The sequence below is a fragment of the Eubalaena glacialis genome, chromosome 7 (assembly GCF_028564815.1).
Source record: "Eubalaena glacialis isolate mEubGla1 chromosome 7, mEubGla1.1.hap2.+ XY, whole genome shotgun sequence".
In the NCBI taxonomy this organism is placed as follows: domain Eukaryota; kingdom Metazoa; phylum Chordata; class Mammalia; order Artiodactyla; family Balaenidae; genus Eubalaena; species Eubalaena glacialis.
In genome coordinates, this window is record NC_083722.1 from 43,153,622 (window position 1) to 43,168,546 (window position 14,925).

Genomic DNA, 14,925 nt, shown 5'->3' on the forward strand with positions numbered 1-14,925 from the left:
TAACTAGTTTCTCTACAAGAAATTAAGAACAAACACTTCCAGAGAATAATTTTCTGATTGATATTCTGATAGCTCTAAAATCTTTAAAAATTTTCCCAAGCTGGTGTCCAGAGCCACAGTTCTAAAAGACATGGATTTCCTTTAGCAATTGGATAGTGAGTGAAATGGTGGCCACTCCCTACTGGTTCCCTTGACCACCCTCCACCCCCCAGCATTTATTCCATCCAGGCTCCCAGCTGGTTTCATAATATTTGGAGGAAATGACAATATGTTCCTGATAATGACAAGTTGGGGCAGTTAGAACAATTGAATCTAGATACAGACCTTACACTCTTCAGAAAAATGGACTCAGAATGGATCATAGACCTAAATGTAAAATGCAAAACTATGAAACTCCCAGAAGATACCATAGAAGGAAACCTAGACGACCTTGGGTGTTTTGATGACTTTTTATATATAACACCAAAAGCCTGATGCTTGAAATAAATCACTGATAAGCTGAATTCATTAAAATTAAAAACTTCTGCTCTGCAAAAGTCAATGTAAAGAGAATGCGAAGACACGGCACAGACTGGGAGAAAATATTTGCAAAAGACATGATGATAAGGAACTTTTATCTAAAATATACAGAGAGCTGTTAAAACTAAACAGTATGGAAGCAAACAACCCAATTAAAATATGGGCCAAAGACCTTAACAGACAACTCACCAAAGAAGATATACAAATAGCAAAGAAACATATGAAAAGATGTCACTCATCACATATCATAAGCAAAATGCAAATTAAAATAATGAGATATCACTGCACACCTATTAGAATGGCCAAACTATGGAACACTGATAATACCAAAAGCTGGCAAGGGTGTGGAGCAACAGGAACACTCATTAATTGCTAGTAGGAATGCTGCAAAATGTTACAGCCACTTTGGAAGACTGATTTTTGTTTTTTACAAAATTAAACATAGTCCCAACATATGATCCAGCAATTGCATTCCTGAAAATTTACATCCACACAACAACTTGCATGCAAATGTTTACAGCAGCTTTATCTATCATTACTAAAACTTGGAAGTAACCAAGATGCCCTTCAGTAGATGAATGGGTAAATAAACTGGGGTACAACCCGATAATAGAATATTATTCAGTGATTAAAAGAAATGAGTTATCAAGCAATAAAAAGACATGGAGGAACATTAAATACTTATTACTAACTGAAAGAAGCCAATCTGAGAAGGCCATGTACTGCATAATTCCAATAATATGACATTAGGAAAGAAGACAAAACTATGGAGATAGTAAAAATTATGAGTGGTTGTCAGGGGTTGGAAGGGATGAACAGGCAGAGCACAGAGGATTTTTAAGGCAGTATAACGTAGGACATTATAATGTTGGATACATGTCCTTATACATTTGTCCAAATGTACAACAACAAGAGTGTACTGATTATGGTGTGCCAATATAAGTTCACCAGTTATATCAAATGTACCACTATGGTGGGGGATGTTGATCATGCGGGAGGCTATGTGAGAACAGGGAGTATAGGGAAATCTTTGTACCTTCTCCTCAGTTTTGCTGTGGTCTTAAAAGTACTCCAAAACTAAAGTCTTAGGAAAAACAAAAGTTGAGAGAGACCACAAATAGCTCATTATTAGAAATTATATAAATTAGGCTTTTGGATCTGAAATGTTACAAAGAGATCTTTATCTCAATAGTTCTTCAATGACTCATTATAAACAGAAATAATAAATTTTTAGGTCAGACCTCACTGATAGACTACTAAGTGGGAAATGCCATGACAGTTATAAGCCTCGTTGCAAGCATTAAGTTTAACTGCAAGGTTAGTTTTGTCAGTTGGCTGAAAATCATGAGTCAGTTACAAAAATAAACTATTGCAAATTTTTTTGAGAGAAAGAGTACATTGAGCAACAGAGAAAAATATCACCATAGGAAAAAATCAGTAAGCAATGGGTCTTATGATGTTTACGTGGAGACACTGGGAAAATCATAAATAGCAGAGAATTCTAATATGTCACCATTTCTGTGGTGCTTCCAGAAAGCTTTTTTTTAAATTTCTCTTGGTTCCAGTAACCACCCAGGGGGAAATTTGGGGGATCTTCTTAAGTTTTAAGATGGCTTAAGTTGCCCAGAATCTTTTGTTGACTGAGTTGTTCTCTCTGCAAACCAGAAGTTTCCCTGATGGAGAGTGGGGTGATGGAGAGGGATGCATCACCCTGTAATAGGTGCAGCCCTGCTCTAATGCACAGCGATACCTTCTTATAGACTAGGTATTCCAGATTGTCTTATGTGGATGCAAGGACAGATTGAAAGCAATGTGCAACTATGAGTGATGCAGGACATGGGTCTCTCTTAATGTTCATTATGACAGTACTCTTTCCAGCAGCACAACTTAACAAGTCTTACAGTTGAAAGAACATCTTCATCTCTTGATAGCTTCTATCTGCTTCTCTATAAAGTGTCCAGTTTAGTCAACTGGACTAAACAACAGAGGATCAACAGTTGATCCTCTTCTCCATAGATCAAGGACAAAACTATTGATAACCACAAGATCTGACCCATTCATTACCTCATTCAACATTACTTCTTGATGGAAAGTTGTAAATGCACAAAAATATTGAGGCACTGGTATAACTCACATCTCCAAATTCTCTCAATATTTATTGTTCATTTTCCATAGAATTTTCCCAAATAGAAGGAATAGGGCCAATGTGCAATAAGCCAATCATTTGAGTAGTTTTTTTTCCCCTTAATTGTGATGTTCTGAAACCAGTGGTCCCTCATATGATATTTATGTCCTACTGAGTATTTAAAAACATATATAAAACATCCAGCCAAATTTTAAGGTTATTTGGTTGCATTTAAGATTCTTTGGACATTTACTAATTTCCGATTATTTATATGTTCTTTTTCTTCTAAATACAATTCAGTGCAACTTTTAGATTTATGAGTGGTATGCTGTAAGATTTCAGCAAACTCTCATCAATCTTAAAAATCTCACAAATATAATAAAACTTAGCTAAATAATTAAAATGTCCCTTTTATATCTTTAATCACTCCATAGGTCCACTACCATTAACATTTATTGGGCTATTTACTGAATAATTATCATGAATTTCTAGAAAAAATATAAAATACTTCACTTTTCTTCTCACACGTACAGGCGGAGTTGACTGCTTTTTCAGAGTGACTTTTTTTTGTAACTGCAGAAGAGGTTCTGCACAGGAAATGCCAGGAAAAGCAGAACCAAAGCCAACTGAGTTTTGGGTGTTGGGTGATGGGACAGACTCCCTCACTCTCAGTCACACTTCTCCACCTTCCAATCCATTCATGCCTGTCATCCAAACTTGTGATTTGGCAAAATTTCCATTTCTACTTGTCATGGATCTCTGAGTCCCTTTTGTCACATATATATGCTAGCGTGAAACTGAGTCCTCTACCAAAGAAAGCTTCCCACGTTGCCCTGAACACAGGGTACTCATAGGATGGGTGCAAGATAAAGCACCGACAGCAAAAGAAAGTTCACATCATCTCACTTCACTCACAATGTTCATGATTCGCACTACATTCATTTCTCAAATGATTTATTATCAAGTTGACTTGAGCTAATATCAAAATCTCAATGAAAAAGGCACCTGGAAGTGCACTCCTACAAGTGAAAAGCAACAACAAAACTCTAATTTATAATCACTTATGATAAGGTACAATTATATATCCCCTTCAAGAAAATCATGTAAATTGGATGCTAATTGTGTACTAGAGTATATTATACACCAGCAAATGTAGTACTCAAACAGTAACTATTAAATCACTGATGGTCAAGGGTCCATGCAATGGATTCTACTATTAGATTAACTGAACCAGCATGTTCTCTCATGAGAAGGCACAGCACCCTGGTTCACTGTTGGCACTGGACAGCCATCTCTCAAGTGCACTGTTTTGAATTGATTATTACTATCTAACAGTAGAGGGAATTAATAGAAATGACTTCAGAATTTGAACCACACTACTTCTATCCCATTCACCCATGTTGATTAGAATTCATGAAAAGTAAAACACTAGGTCTTGATGAGCATTTTACATTTCTAATTGCTAGAGAGCATAAATATAGCCCTGGCTCAGCAACTATGAAAGGTCAACTGTGCAGAGCTAGACGACCACTGTCCTATTCCCAGGTTGTCAAGGGTATGGAAGGGACCTGGGTGCTTGACACATTCTCAGGGAAGGAATGGAGGAGAAGGGGACATTTGAGAAGGAGGTGTGAATGCTCTCTGAGGCAGCACCAAGGAATTTCCAGGTTCCATCAACCAAGCCTTCTCTGGTAGAGTTCATCCCTTTAGGATTACACCTAAAATGAAATTAACCTCCAAGAATTTAGCATAGTTTACACCTTTATTTGTAATTTCTATGACTGCACTTCACCAAAAAGTAGTCTATTCCTATTAAAAGCTAGAACTCCAAGCTCAGGAATAGAAGACAATACTAATAGTATAATGACCATCATCATGTCATAATCATAATAAGGAATAACAAACACTTACACAGCATTTATATACCAGCCCTGGGCTAGGTGTTTCAGATCTCAACTGACAGTTCCTACAATTCCATGGACAGCTACGATTATCATGCATTCTCACACAGATGAGAAAACTGAGGCGTAGAAAGGTTAAGTAACTTACCCAAGATCACGCATTTAGCAAGTGCAGTGGGGTACATACCCAGGAAATCTGATAGTGGAATTGACTCCAACCACACTCTGCTGTCTTTTCCAAAGAGGATCAAAAGAATCAGAGTTGGCAAGCATCTTATCCTATCATTTCACTCATTTAATAGAAAACCAAATGAACAAACAATAACCCATCCATATTTTATCTACAGCGCTTAAGTAGGGGACCCATATTGTGCAGCTAGCTGGGAGGAGATGAGAATGGATATGTGGTCCTAATGCTTAACCCAGAGCCTTTCCTTCTGTGCTGGACCAGTCCTTAGATCCTTCTCACTCATCTGTACCTACAGTCAGTGCATCGACAAGGAAGGTCCTGATGTAAGAAGCAGAGAGACCTGCTCATTCACATTTTATGGGATCAGTACAACTAGGACAGAAAAATATAGAAAGATGACTGTGCCATGTATATTACCTTAGAGTGAGGCTTATGACTATTCCTTAATTCAAAAAAATATTTATTAAGCACGTCAAGCACTGCATCAGGTACTGTTTTGTGAACGCAATAGTCCCTTCTGCCATTGGTCTTTGTTCCAATAGAGAAGATAAACAGTAAATTAATGAATTAACCAAAATAATTGTACTATAAATGTTGAGAAGAAAATAAATAGAAATCTGTAAAAAAAATAACAGAAAAGAGCAAGAAGCTTGTTTTTAAAGAGAGAGTTTTGAGATAATTGATTTTGTCAGAACCAATGGTCCAATCATCCAGTATAGAATACACTAAATATAATTACATAAACTGATCATGTGGAGATAAGCATGCTTGACATGTTTCTTTACTATTTTCTTAAAGTTCCAAGTTAAAGTATTGTTTGTGGTGCTATTATATAGAAATCTGGATTGGGTGAACCTATTTGAATTTTAGAGGCAGGTTGCTTATTCCAGCAATGAGCAAACTATGGTAAGGAGATTCATATAGAGAATTATTTTTTATCGTGACTCATGCCTTTCTTTGAGTGCAACATGTTGGAAATGAACTAATGTACAAATAACCTTGATTATTTAAAAATAGGAAATGAGATACCTATAATTCAAAAATGCTAATTAAATGCAATTTCAATCAGATTCTTGTATGATAATTTAAAAGAAATACATGTCATTGTATTATTCTCTGTAAGTGACAGAGAATTTTCCAGTTCAGACTAAACATATATATTTTACTATTTTTTCATTCCAAGATAAGATTTCCCCTATCAATAGAAAAATTTCAAGACAAAATCATGATTGTCATTATTTAAAGAATGCCATATTATAGATTAAAACATTTAGCATAAAAAAAGATTGCAAGGCTTGTATAGTACATTTTTATGTTTAATGGAAAAAAGGTATTCTTTTTCCTAATACATTTCTAATATTATTTTTTGGCAGAGTTTTTTCTTTTTTTAATAGAAAGCACTTGCGTGAAATGTTTTTTGACAACTTTGAATCTGGTTATCTGTGTGCCTATGTTTCTGACAGGGTAAAAGTACTGAGAGCGGTCCATGTAACACCGGTGCTTCCCTTGTACTACCTTCTTTACTTCTCTAGACCGTGTCAGTGTCTGTGTCTGTCCTCACACTGAGCTGCATTGCCTTGGATCGGTGGTATGCGATCTGTCACCCTTTGATGTTTAAGAGCACAGCCAAGCGGGCCCGGAACAGCATCGTCATCATCTGGATCGTGTCCTGCATCATAATGATCCCTCAGGCCATCGTCATGGAGTGCAGCACCATGCTTCCTGGCTTAGCCAATAAAACCACTCTCTTTACAGTCTGTGATGAGCACTGGGGCGGTAAGTCCATTGTGGCCCTTGCATTTATATGACAGTTGCAAACTGAAAATCTGATTTGCACAGCCCTTGTAAAGCTGGCCTCGTGTATTTTATTGGCATTTGTTAATATCGTTTATTTTATAACATGGTAGAACATAGTATGGCCTCAGTTGTCAGGTTCCCGAATGGGCTTCAAATACAACTGGATTTTTCATTTTAAAGCCATGTCTGGCCTGGGAACATGGATGTCTTGCCCATGGACCTGTGCTGTTCTCTGAGTCAGATTAGCTACACACGTTTTCTCTATTCATAATATAGTAAACTGATACATTTTATCACTGGCATAATTATTTTCTGACTTAAGAATTACACTAATTATGAAATTATGAATCTTTTTTTGGTTTCCCATCTGATATGTTCAGTGGTTAAATTTAAACAATCAAGTTTGGAGGCCTTATGCTCCTTTGGTTCAAAACTCTCAGCAACAGTCTTTGAGGCTTTTCTGTAATAGTGGAAACACCTTTATCAATGCCTGGTGATGGCACAAATCTGGACACAGAGAAGAATGAAAGAAAATAAAATAATCCTGCATTTCAGCACTAGTTACAAAATTATCACACAGAATTTAAAGGAAACAATCTGTTCTCTTCTGGGTAAGTATATTACAATGGCTCATATTTAAACTGTAAACATTAGGAAAGCATTTGTTTATTGGAAAGATGTATCAACAGAGGCAGTGCACGCCAAGGATTGTTCATGCACCTGGTATTTTCAAGCATATGAATCTCTGAATTCATGTTAATTCCTACCTTGATTCTTTTATTGGAACACTGAAAAGAGGAAAATCAGGAACTGAAAAATTAGGCATATGTTTTCACCGCAGCAAGATAAAACTCAAAAGACACTGAGATTATTCCATATGTTATCCAAAGACCTATAATAATTAAAATTTCAAAATTTGCTTTATCTATTACTGTAAATATTAAATACTCCTTTTAAAAAATGAGATTTATCCTTCCTTTCAATTGCAATTCTTTTGCTGTATTTCTTTCTGGATCTTCTTCAGTTTTTCCCAAGTTTCCCCATTAACAATGAAGACAAAAACAAAATGAGTGGAAAGTTCCAGAATGATAGAAATATTTCTTAAGTGTCTTCGGTCCCATTTATTTAATGTTCAAACAACATCTTGAGTACTTAGGATATGCCAGAAATTGTGCCAACCTGAAGAGAAATAGACTCTGCCCAAGGGAACACGATGTATATAGCGAGGCTGAAATGCAAATAAATAAAGGTTTATAGTGTGATTAGTATTTTAATATACTTATACACAAAGTGTTAGGAGCACAAGTGAGAGGACAGACTCAGTCCTGGCCATGTGAACAAAAGTTTATAAGGACCTGCTAACATTTCAGCAAAGCATTAAAGATAAGCAGGGAGGAAGCTCACGGGGCAGTTCATTTGCTCAGGGTTTGAACTCCGTTCTCTCAGAATGAATTTGTTTTGCCTTTTGATTTGACTATGTCTCAACGTTTAAGTATCTCACTTATTTTTCAGTTTAAGAAAGACTTTAAAAATGTGGAGATTCACTAACATGAGTGTGATTCTCTTTCAATGTACAATTTAATAATTTGGCCAATTAAATGACGATAATCTACCCAAAAAAAAAAAAAAAAAAAAAAAGAGCAGGGCTTTTCCAGACAAGGAAGAGGGAAAAGGGTGTCCTAGGAAGCAGGAAAACTCACACAATGGGCACCACCCCTTGAAGAAGAAAGGAAGAGAGTCCCAACTTGTAGTTTCTGGAATGCAGTCTAAAGAACTGTGTTTGGGAAAAGGTGGGCTGGGGGCCAAATGTGACATATCTCTTATTATTATCTAATTCCTATGCAATGAGTTATATTTGGAAAAGAGCCTAAAGATCTCTTGATCCGAATGCTTTAGTTAATCATGATGAAACTGAACCATAAATTAAATTATTTGCTCAATGTTATGAAGCAAACAAGCACATTTAAATCTAAGTGTTACCGAACCCAGGTTCGGCTGCTCGCCACTCAGAAGTCAATACTCGAGAGGCAAGTGTCAGTAGAAAGGAAAGGTGTGTTAATCAGAAAAGCTGGCAATCTGGGGAGAAGGTGGACTCATGTCCTGAGACCACCTCCAAAGATTCTGCTCAGCCCTGACAGTTTTTGAAGGGGAAAAAAGGCGGAAAAATCTCAGTGAATCATCTAGGCAGGAGTTTGGATTCTGCATCATTCTCTACTGAGTGCAGGCTGGCTGACTCTCTCTTCTTTATCTTGCCCATGTGGGCTGCCTGCAGGATTGCTAAGGGGGCTGTTGGGGGTAGAGAGCTAGTCATTCTTTAACTATTTAATTCTTCATTCTTACTTCTTTTAATCTAGGAAAAGAATCCACAGGTTAGGCAAGGCACCGTGTGTGTTCAGGAGAGCATAAGTCAGGAGTTAGTTTCAATTGCCTCGTGATCTCATTCCTATAATTAGATTCTTTTAAGGTTAGAGGGGAACAGAAATGGGAAAACAAGAAAGGGGCAAAAGAGCTGCTTTCAGAAGCTTTCAACTCACAAGCTGGGATTCTTTAAGTTTACGGAGATGGTAATTAGATTAAAATTCCCACCTATTATTCAATATGTGTCAGTAGTATTTTCTCTAAAGTATTTGGGTAATTAATTTCATTTATAAGTCTGTGTACTGATTTTATAAACTTGTCCTTGTTTTAGTGTTGCCCTGAATGATCAAGCTGCATTAACTCCCATGAGCAAAAGGATTGCAGAACTAGGGAATCCCGTTAGTCATCATGATTAATAGCTGCATCATTTTCTAATTAACTTTGAGCAACAGATATAAATATATAAAAGGCATCTCAACCTCTCACATTTTATTACCTAACTATAGAAGGGATATTTTCCTTAAAAAAAAGAAATTATTGTCAAATACCTAAAAATCTAAACTCAGTCTTCAGAAGTCATTTAGGAAAGCTATTTGAAAGTGATTTTATATTAGCGTATAATTACTTAAAATGATTTTAAAAGCTAAGTGATACTGAATTGAGTTGATCATCCACAAAATCAAGCAATAAAATCTATGAAATAAGTTTTTCATATATTAAATGAAATTATCAATAACTTCATGTTTTTAAGAAGAATATGAAAAATTAAAAGCAGGTTCTTATTATTCTGCTCATTAGACATTTAGTTTATTTTAATGATTTTTACGTTAGCATAAGCTTTGTTAATATAAGCTATTTATAAATCTAGGTTTAACTTAAAATTTTAAAGCTTGGACACATATGTGATAGTCACAACTTAAAATCACCATAGAAAATTTTATTTTACAGGGTTAGCTCTCTAAAGTTCAAACATCTTGAAAGTCCATTTAGTCCAATTTTTAAAAATTTGTTGTGAAATATCTTTTATTTGCGATTAACTCATAAACTGATTTCTTATCTTTATCCTAAGTTAAATCAATGATTTGGTTATAAAAGTAGACAGAAATATCATTATTATCCTACAACCAATACTACAATGTGGAAAGAGTCAGTAAACTATGTGGTCACTTGATTCATATCTATCAAATAACTTTTGGAAAAGTCTTGCAAATGCTGTCTCACTCATGGTGCAAAATAACTGAGAACTCCGTCTTACTGGAAATAAGACCACAAATATGTAATATTTTATGGATACATTACTTCTGCAACTCATTATGTTCATCATTGCCTATGGCTTGTTCAAAAAAAGACCACAAATTGTTCAGTTCTTGGCAGACACACTTGACACTCAAAAACAAATAAAATGTGTTAATATTTATTTTAATGATGTTTAAATTATGTTTTTGTGTATGTTCACTGTTTGCATCAATCACATCAATTCACACTTCTGAAAGTTAAAAATTCTTCCAGAATTATAACCATACTTTCTTGATTGCTTGGTTTGTAAATGCATAGTTTCACAGGATAGATCCTATTGGAAGAAATTAACTTTCTTTTCCCACTCAATCCAAGATATGTTTTACCAGTAATTCATCCAACTTTTAATGAGCATGTACTGTTTGTCAAACATTGTTTTGGATGCCGGGGATTTATAATCTCCCTCGTCTTGGACTGTACTGCCAAATTATTCTTTGGTGGTCTGAAAAATAATAATAATAGTGGAGCCCTTCCTTATATTCAAGCTAATTATGGTATCTGGCCTATTATGAGATTTGGAAAGTATATACATATGTGTGTTTATTAATAGGAACATTTATTGAAAACACTTATTAGGGAGAAGATAATAAAATATATTAAAGATTCAGATAAACTTTTATGGATACATGAACTTGGAAAAGACTGTCCAAATTGAATATTTGGAAAATTATATTTAATTTAATTTTCCATTGAATCCTTGAGAGGTGTAACATGAAGGAGAAAATGTTTGTCATTTTTAGATAATTATATTAACATGTTCGCTCAACAATGGACCTTAACTCACCTAAGAGAAGTTAAGCTTTATCTATCTAATACATGACATTTTTCTTTAATCTCTGATTTCAAAGACTAAAGAAAGATCCACATTTGCTCCTTATTTGTTGGTTTGATATACATACAAGAATGTATCCAGATTATGCCTATTCATCTGTTGAGTAGAGACACGAAATTTTAACGGTTGTCAATCTTTAAAATGCTGTTTTCTAATTTAGGGAATGCTTAAGTGAACAAATTTCATGTAGCTACTTTCTAGACATATGAATGTCTTAAAATATATTAAAGATATTGCTTATCAAGTGCAGAGAAACTTCAAAGATAGTTTCAACACATATAATTTAAACTTTCAATGGCATTTCTGGGTTTTCAATTAGCTTAGACTCTAAGCATGAAATGAGGAATCTAAGACGATCATGTTTCCCCAATTATCTATAATAATCTCTTTATTAACACAATCTATCTTAGCCTGCAAATGTAATTTTGCTTGATCAATTTTTCTCTGTGTTGGTGTTCATTATCATAATATGCATTTACCAGCCAATTACATATTTTTCTAACTATTTATAAATATACCAGTTGCAGAGTGAGCTTTCTTTCCCGTCTGTTTAAAACTCCAGACTGTTATCACAGCGATGGTATCCATCTCTGCAGTTTAAAAATAAATGACCTACCAAATCTACCTTTCTCCACTCACTCAATTTAATTGTCTGATGCAGACATCAGGGATTCACCGGTATGTAAGCTTTAAAGGTATATTTTTTTGTGGGAAGCTTATACGACACTTTCTTCAAAACAAATAGAAGTTCAAAGCCACTCAGGTGCCTGGGAAGTGCTGAGGTCATTCTCCAGCTCCTTTGAAATTGGCTCCGCAAACGCTGCATGGCACTTTGAATGCTGTGGCACTTCAAAGGGAAAGGCTGTTTGCTATTCCTCCAGTCAGGCTGCTCGGATTCTATCACTTTTTATGTAACTGGCTTGTTTTACAGGATAAACTTGAAAGGAAGTTAGAAACTGAAGCTGATGAGCGCCACCTGGGCCCCAGAGATGCTAAAAATGACACATCAAATTGTTCTCTTAGACCTCCTGGTAGCACACACACCCTGCTGTGTGCTCTAAAGATTGTAGTGGAGAAAAACATCTGTCTGAGAAAGAAGACAGTTTTAGGAGTAAAAATAAGAAGAATATTAAACTCTAGAAGACAAGACTATGAAATCAATACTGTGGAGGACATGTTGACTTACTAGAACATATACAAAATTCCTCTCTAAGTAAGTTGTGCATGTGTGTTAATGCATGTGCTTTTAATAAAAATGAGATTTTTAGGGTTCTTTAAAGTTAGATTTCAAACCAATATGAGTATTTTCTTTTTTTGATATCCATCTTACTTATCAGGGATAAGCACATATAGGATTGTAGTGATTGCTTATTTATCATTAATTCTATGTGCACAGGTAATACGTATCACATATTGATATGAGGATATGTTGATATGTTTAAAATATATTCAGTAAGAATTCAATGAATGTTCAATAATTGTTATCAGTCATTATGGTCATCATCATAATTATTATTGGTTAATCCTCAGTATAAATTGCTCTTACCACGTTTGATCACATAACCGAGTCTTCATGCTTCTACATATTTTCTGAAGTAACAAAAATAATAAAATCCATGAAAGTGATAGCATTATCCTTCCATAATAGTGTAGAACCAATCCCATTGCCAATATCAAAGTCGAAATAAGTAACGTAATTTTTAGAATTAAAAAAAAACCTTTGTTTTATTAGCATTTAGTTAGAATTATATCAAATTATTGGCATTTAATATCCATGGTATCCATTTAGGATATATTGTTTCTTGTTTTACATTTAAGTAAAAGTAGCTTGATCAGTGTGATATATTCAAATACTAGTTAAAGGGAAATATCCCTTAAAGTGTTTTAAAAGTCAATAATGGATACATTTTAGAAAAATTAAAAATTAATATTAAGCCACAGTGCCACTCAATTGATTGACTCCTTATAAATGCCCTAATCTGTGATATGTATTACCTGTGCACATAGAATTAATGACAAATAAGCAATCACTACAATCCTATATGTGCTTATGCCTGATAAGTAAGATGGATATCAAAAAAAGAAAATACCCATATTGGTTTGAAATCTAACTTTAAAGAACCCTAAAAATCTCATTTTTATTAAAAGTACATGCATTAACACACATGCACAACCTACTTAAAGAGGAATTTTGTATATGCTCTAGTAAGTCAATAAAAATAATCATTATCAAATGTTTGCTGTTTTATTTTTCCAAAACCTTTCTGAATTCATATTTGGAGATACAACTGGGAATATTTTCTCATCTCTCAAGAGAGAAATGAAGAGGAATCAACTTAGTTTACTGTCTTTTTCCATTTTAACAAAAGCATTAGCAATTAAGTTTTGATTGAGTAATGTCCCTCCTTGCAAATCCAAGTATAGGACAATCCAAATTAATTTTTATTGATTAACCAGATGTAATTAAGAGAAAAAAAGGCTTTTTGATAAATGAACACTTGACTGGATAGACTGTAGTAACACAAATTAAGAAATGGCTAATTGTTATTCCTCTCTGAGTAGATTACATGACATTAAGACTTTGCATTTAGTACTTAAATGTAAGTAGTTAATATTATAAATCATTTTTCCCTTTTGTGTATATAACATAACAGTAAAATCATATAGAAGGTAATTTTGAAGGCAAAACATTGACAGATGTACTTTTAAAAAGTCTATGAATTTTTATTTCATTATTATTTTATTTTAACTTTCATTCCAGGTGAAATTTACCCCAAGATGTATCACATCTGTTTCTTTCTGGTGACCTACATGGCACCACTGTGTCTTATGGTGTTGGCCTATCTGCAAATATTTCGTAAACTCTGGTGCCGACAGGTAAGTAATTTGAAATAACTTTCTTGTGTTTTCTTTAGGCTGTCCTTAAAAACAAAATTTAAGAGTGAATTGAACCAATATAATATGCTTAGCAAAGGATTGTGTGTTCTTCTAAAATAATAAGGCCTTAGTCATGAACATATGTCTAGGCATTTTTTAGGGTGATGTTTAGGGAATGTTATTTATGAACTGCCTTAATGACTAAATTTTAAACCTCTGTGATTAATCGACTTGATTTTTGTCTAGGAATAATATTGTAAATTTTACTTTTTATGAGAAATAACAAATAAAAATTCCTTTAAAGTTTCCTGAGACTGTAAGTAAAGATGTATGTAATACATTTTTGATGAGATGTATGTAATACATTTTTATTATAGGGTTAAATCTCCAACTTCAAAGATCTTATTTTTTTTTTCAGAACAGTAGAAGAATCAGGCAGAATTGAGAATTTTTAAAATTGTTTATAATGCTAATTTGTACTAAAATGTTAGATAATTTTGCTATGTATTCATTCACTCATTTATTAACTCAGTGAATGTATTCATTCACTCAGTTATTCATTCGTCAAATATTTATATTTCTTTTGCATGCATGTCTGATAAAAAGCTAAATGTTCTAGTCTGTGTCATTGGTGAATTCATAGTCTAGAGGAAGGAAACAGTTCCAGGACAAAAATCACCTTAATAAATATAAGCACAGGGGATCAGAGAAAAGCTTAGTGGAGGTGGATCTAATTCAGACCAGGGGACACTTAAGCTGAATCATGATGACTCTAAGGAAATTGACGAACATGTAAAGGTACAAAGAATATAACTCAGCTTCTTGTACTTGTAAATTGTATCTTAAAATGCCACATTTCTCAGAAATGTATCTCTTTTTTCCTAAATTTATTGCCAGTATTTTGAGCTTATCAGGCTTGTGGAAAGCCACACCCTTAGTCTGTTTGCTCTGACATATTTTATCCAACTGAAAGAATTTACTGGGCCACTTTACTCATTTAAAGGATTTCATAAAACTTTTATTTGGTTTT

The 14,925-nt window shown here is 34.2% G+C and overlaps 1 protein-coding gene across 1 annotated transcript in view; it reads left to right on the top strand.

Moving 5' to 3' along the window:
- The window catches only part of HCRTR2 (hypocretin receptor 2), a 106,421-nt gene that overhangs the window by 75,009 nt on the left and 16,487 nt on the right, over positions 1–14,925 (top strand). Inside the window, exons 3-4 of the mRNA XM_061195178.1 lie at positions 6,268–6,511; positions 13,780–13,895. Of these exons, the coding sequence (XP_061051161.1) occupies positions 6,268–6,511; positions 13,780–13,895 (360 nt within the window). The remainder of the gene's footprint in view (positions 1–6,267; positions 6,512–13,779; positions 13,896–14,925) is intronic.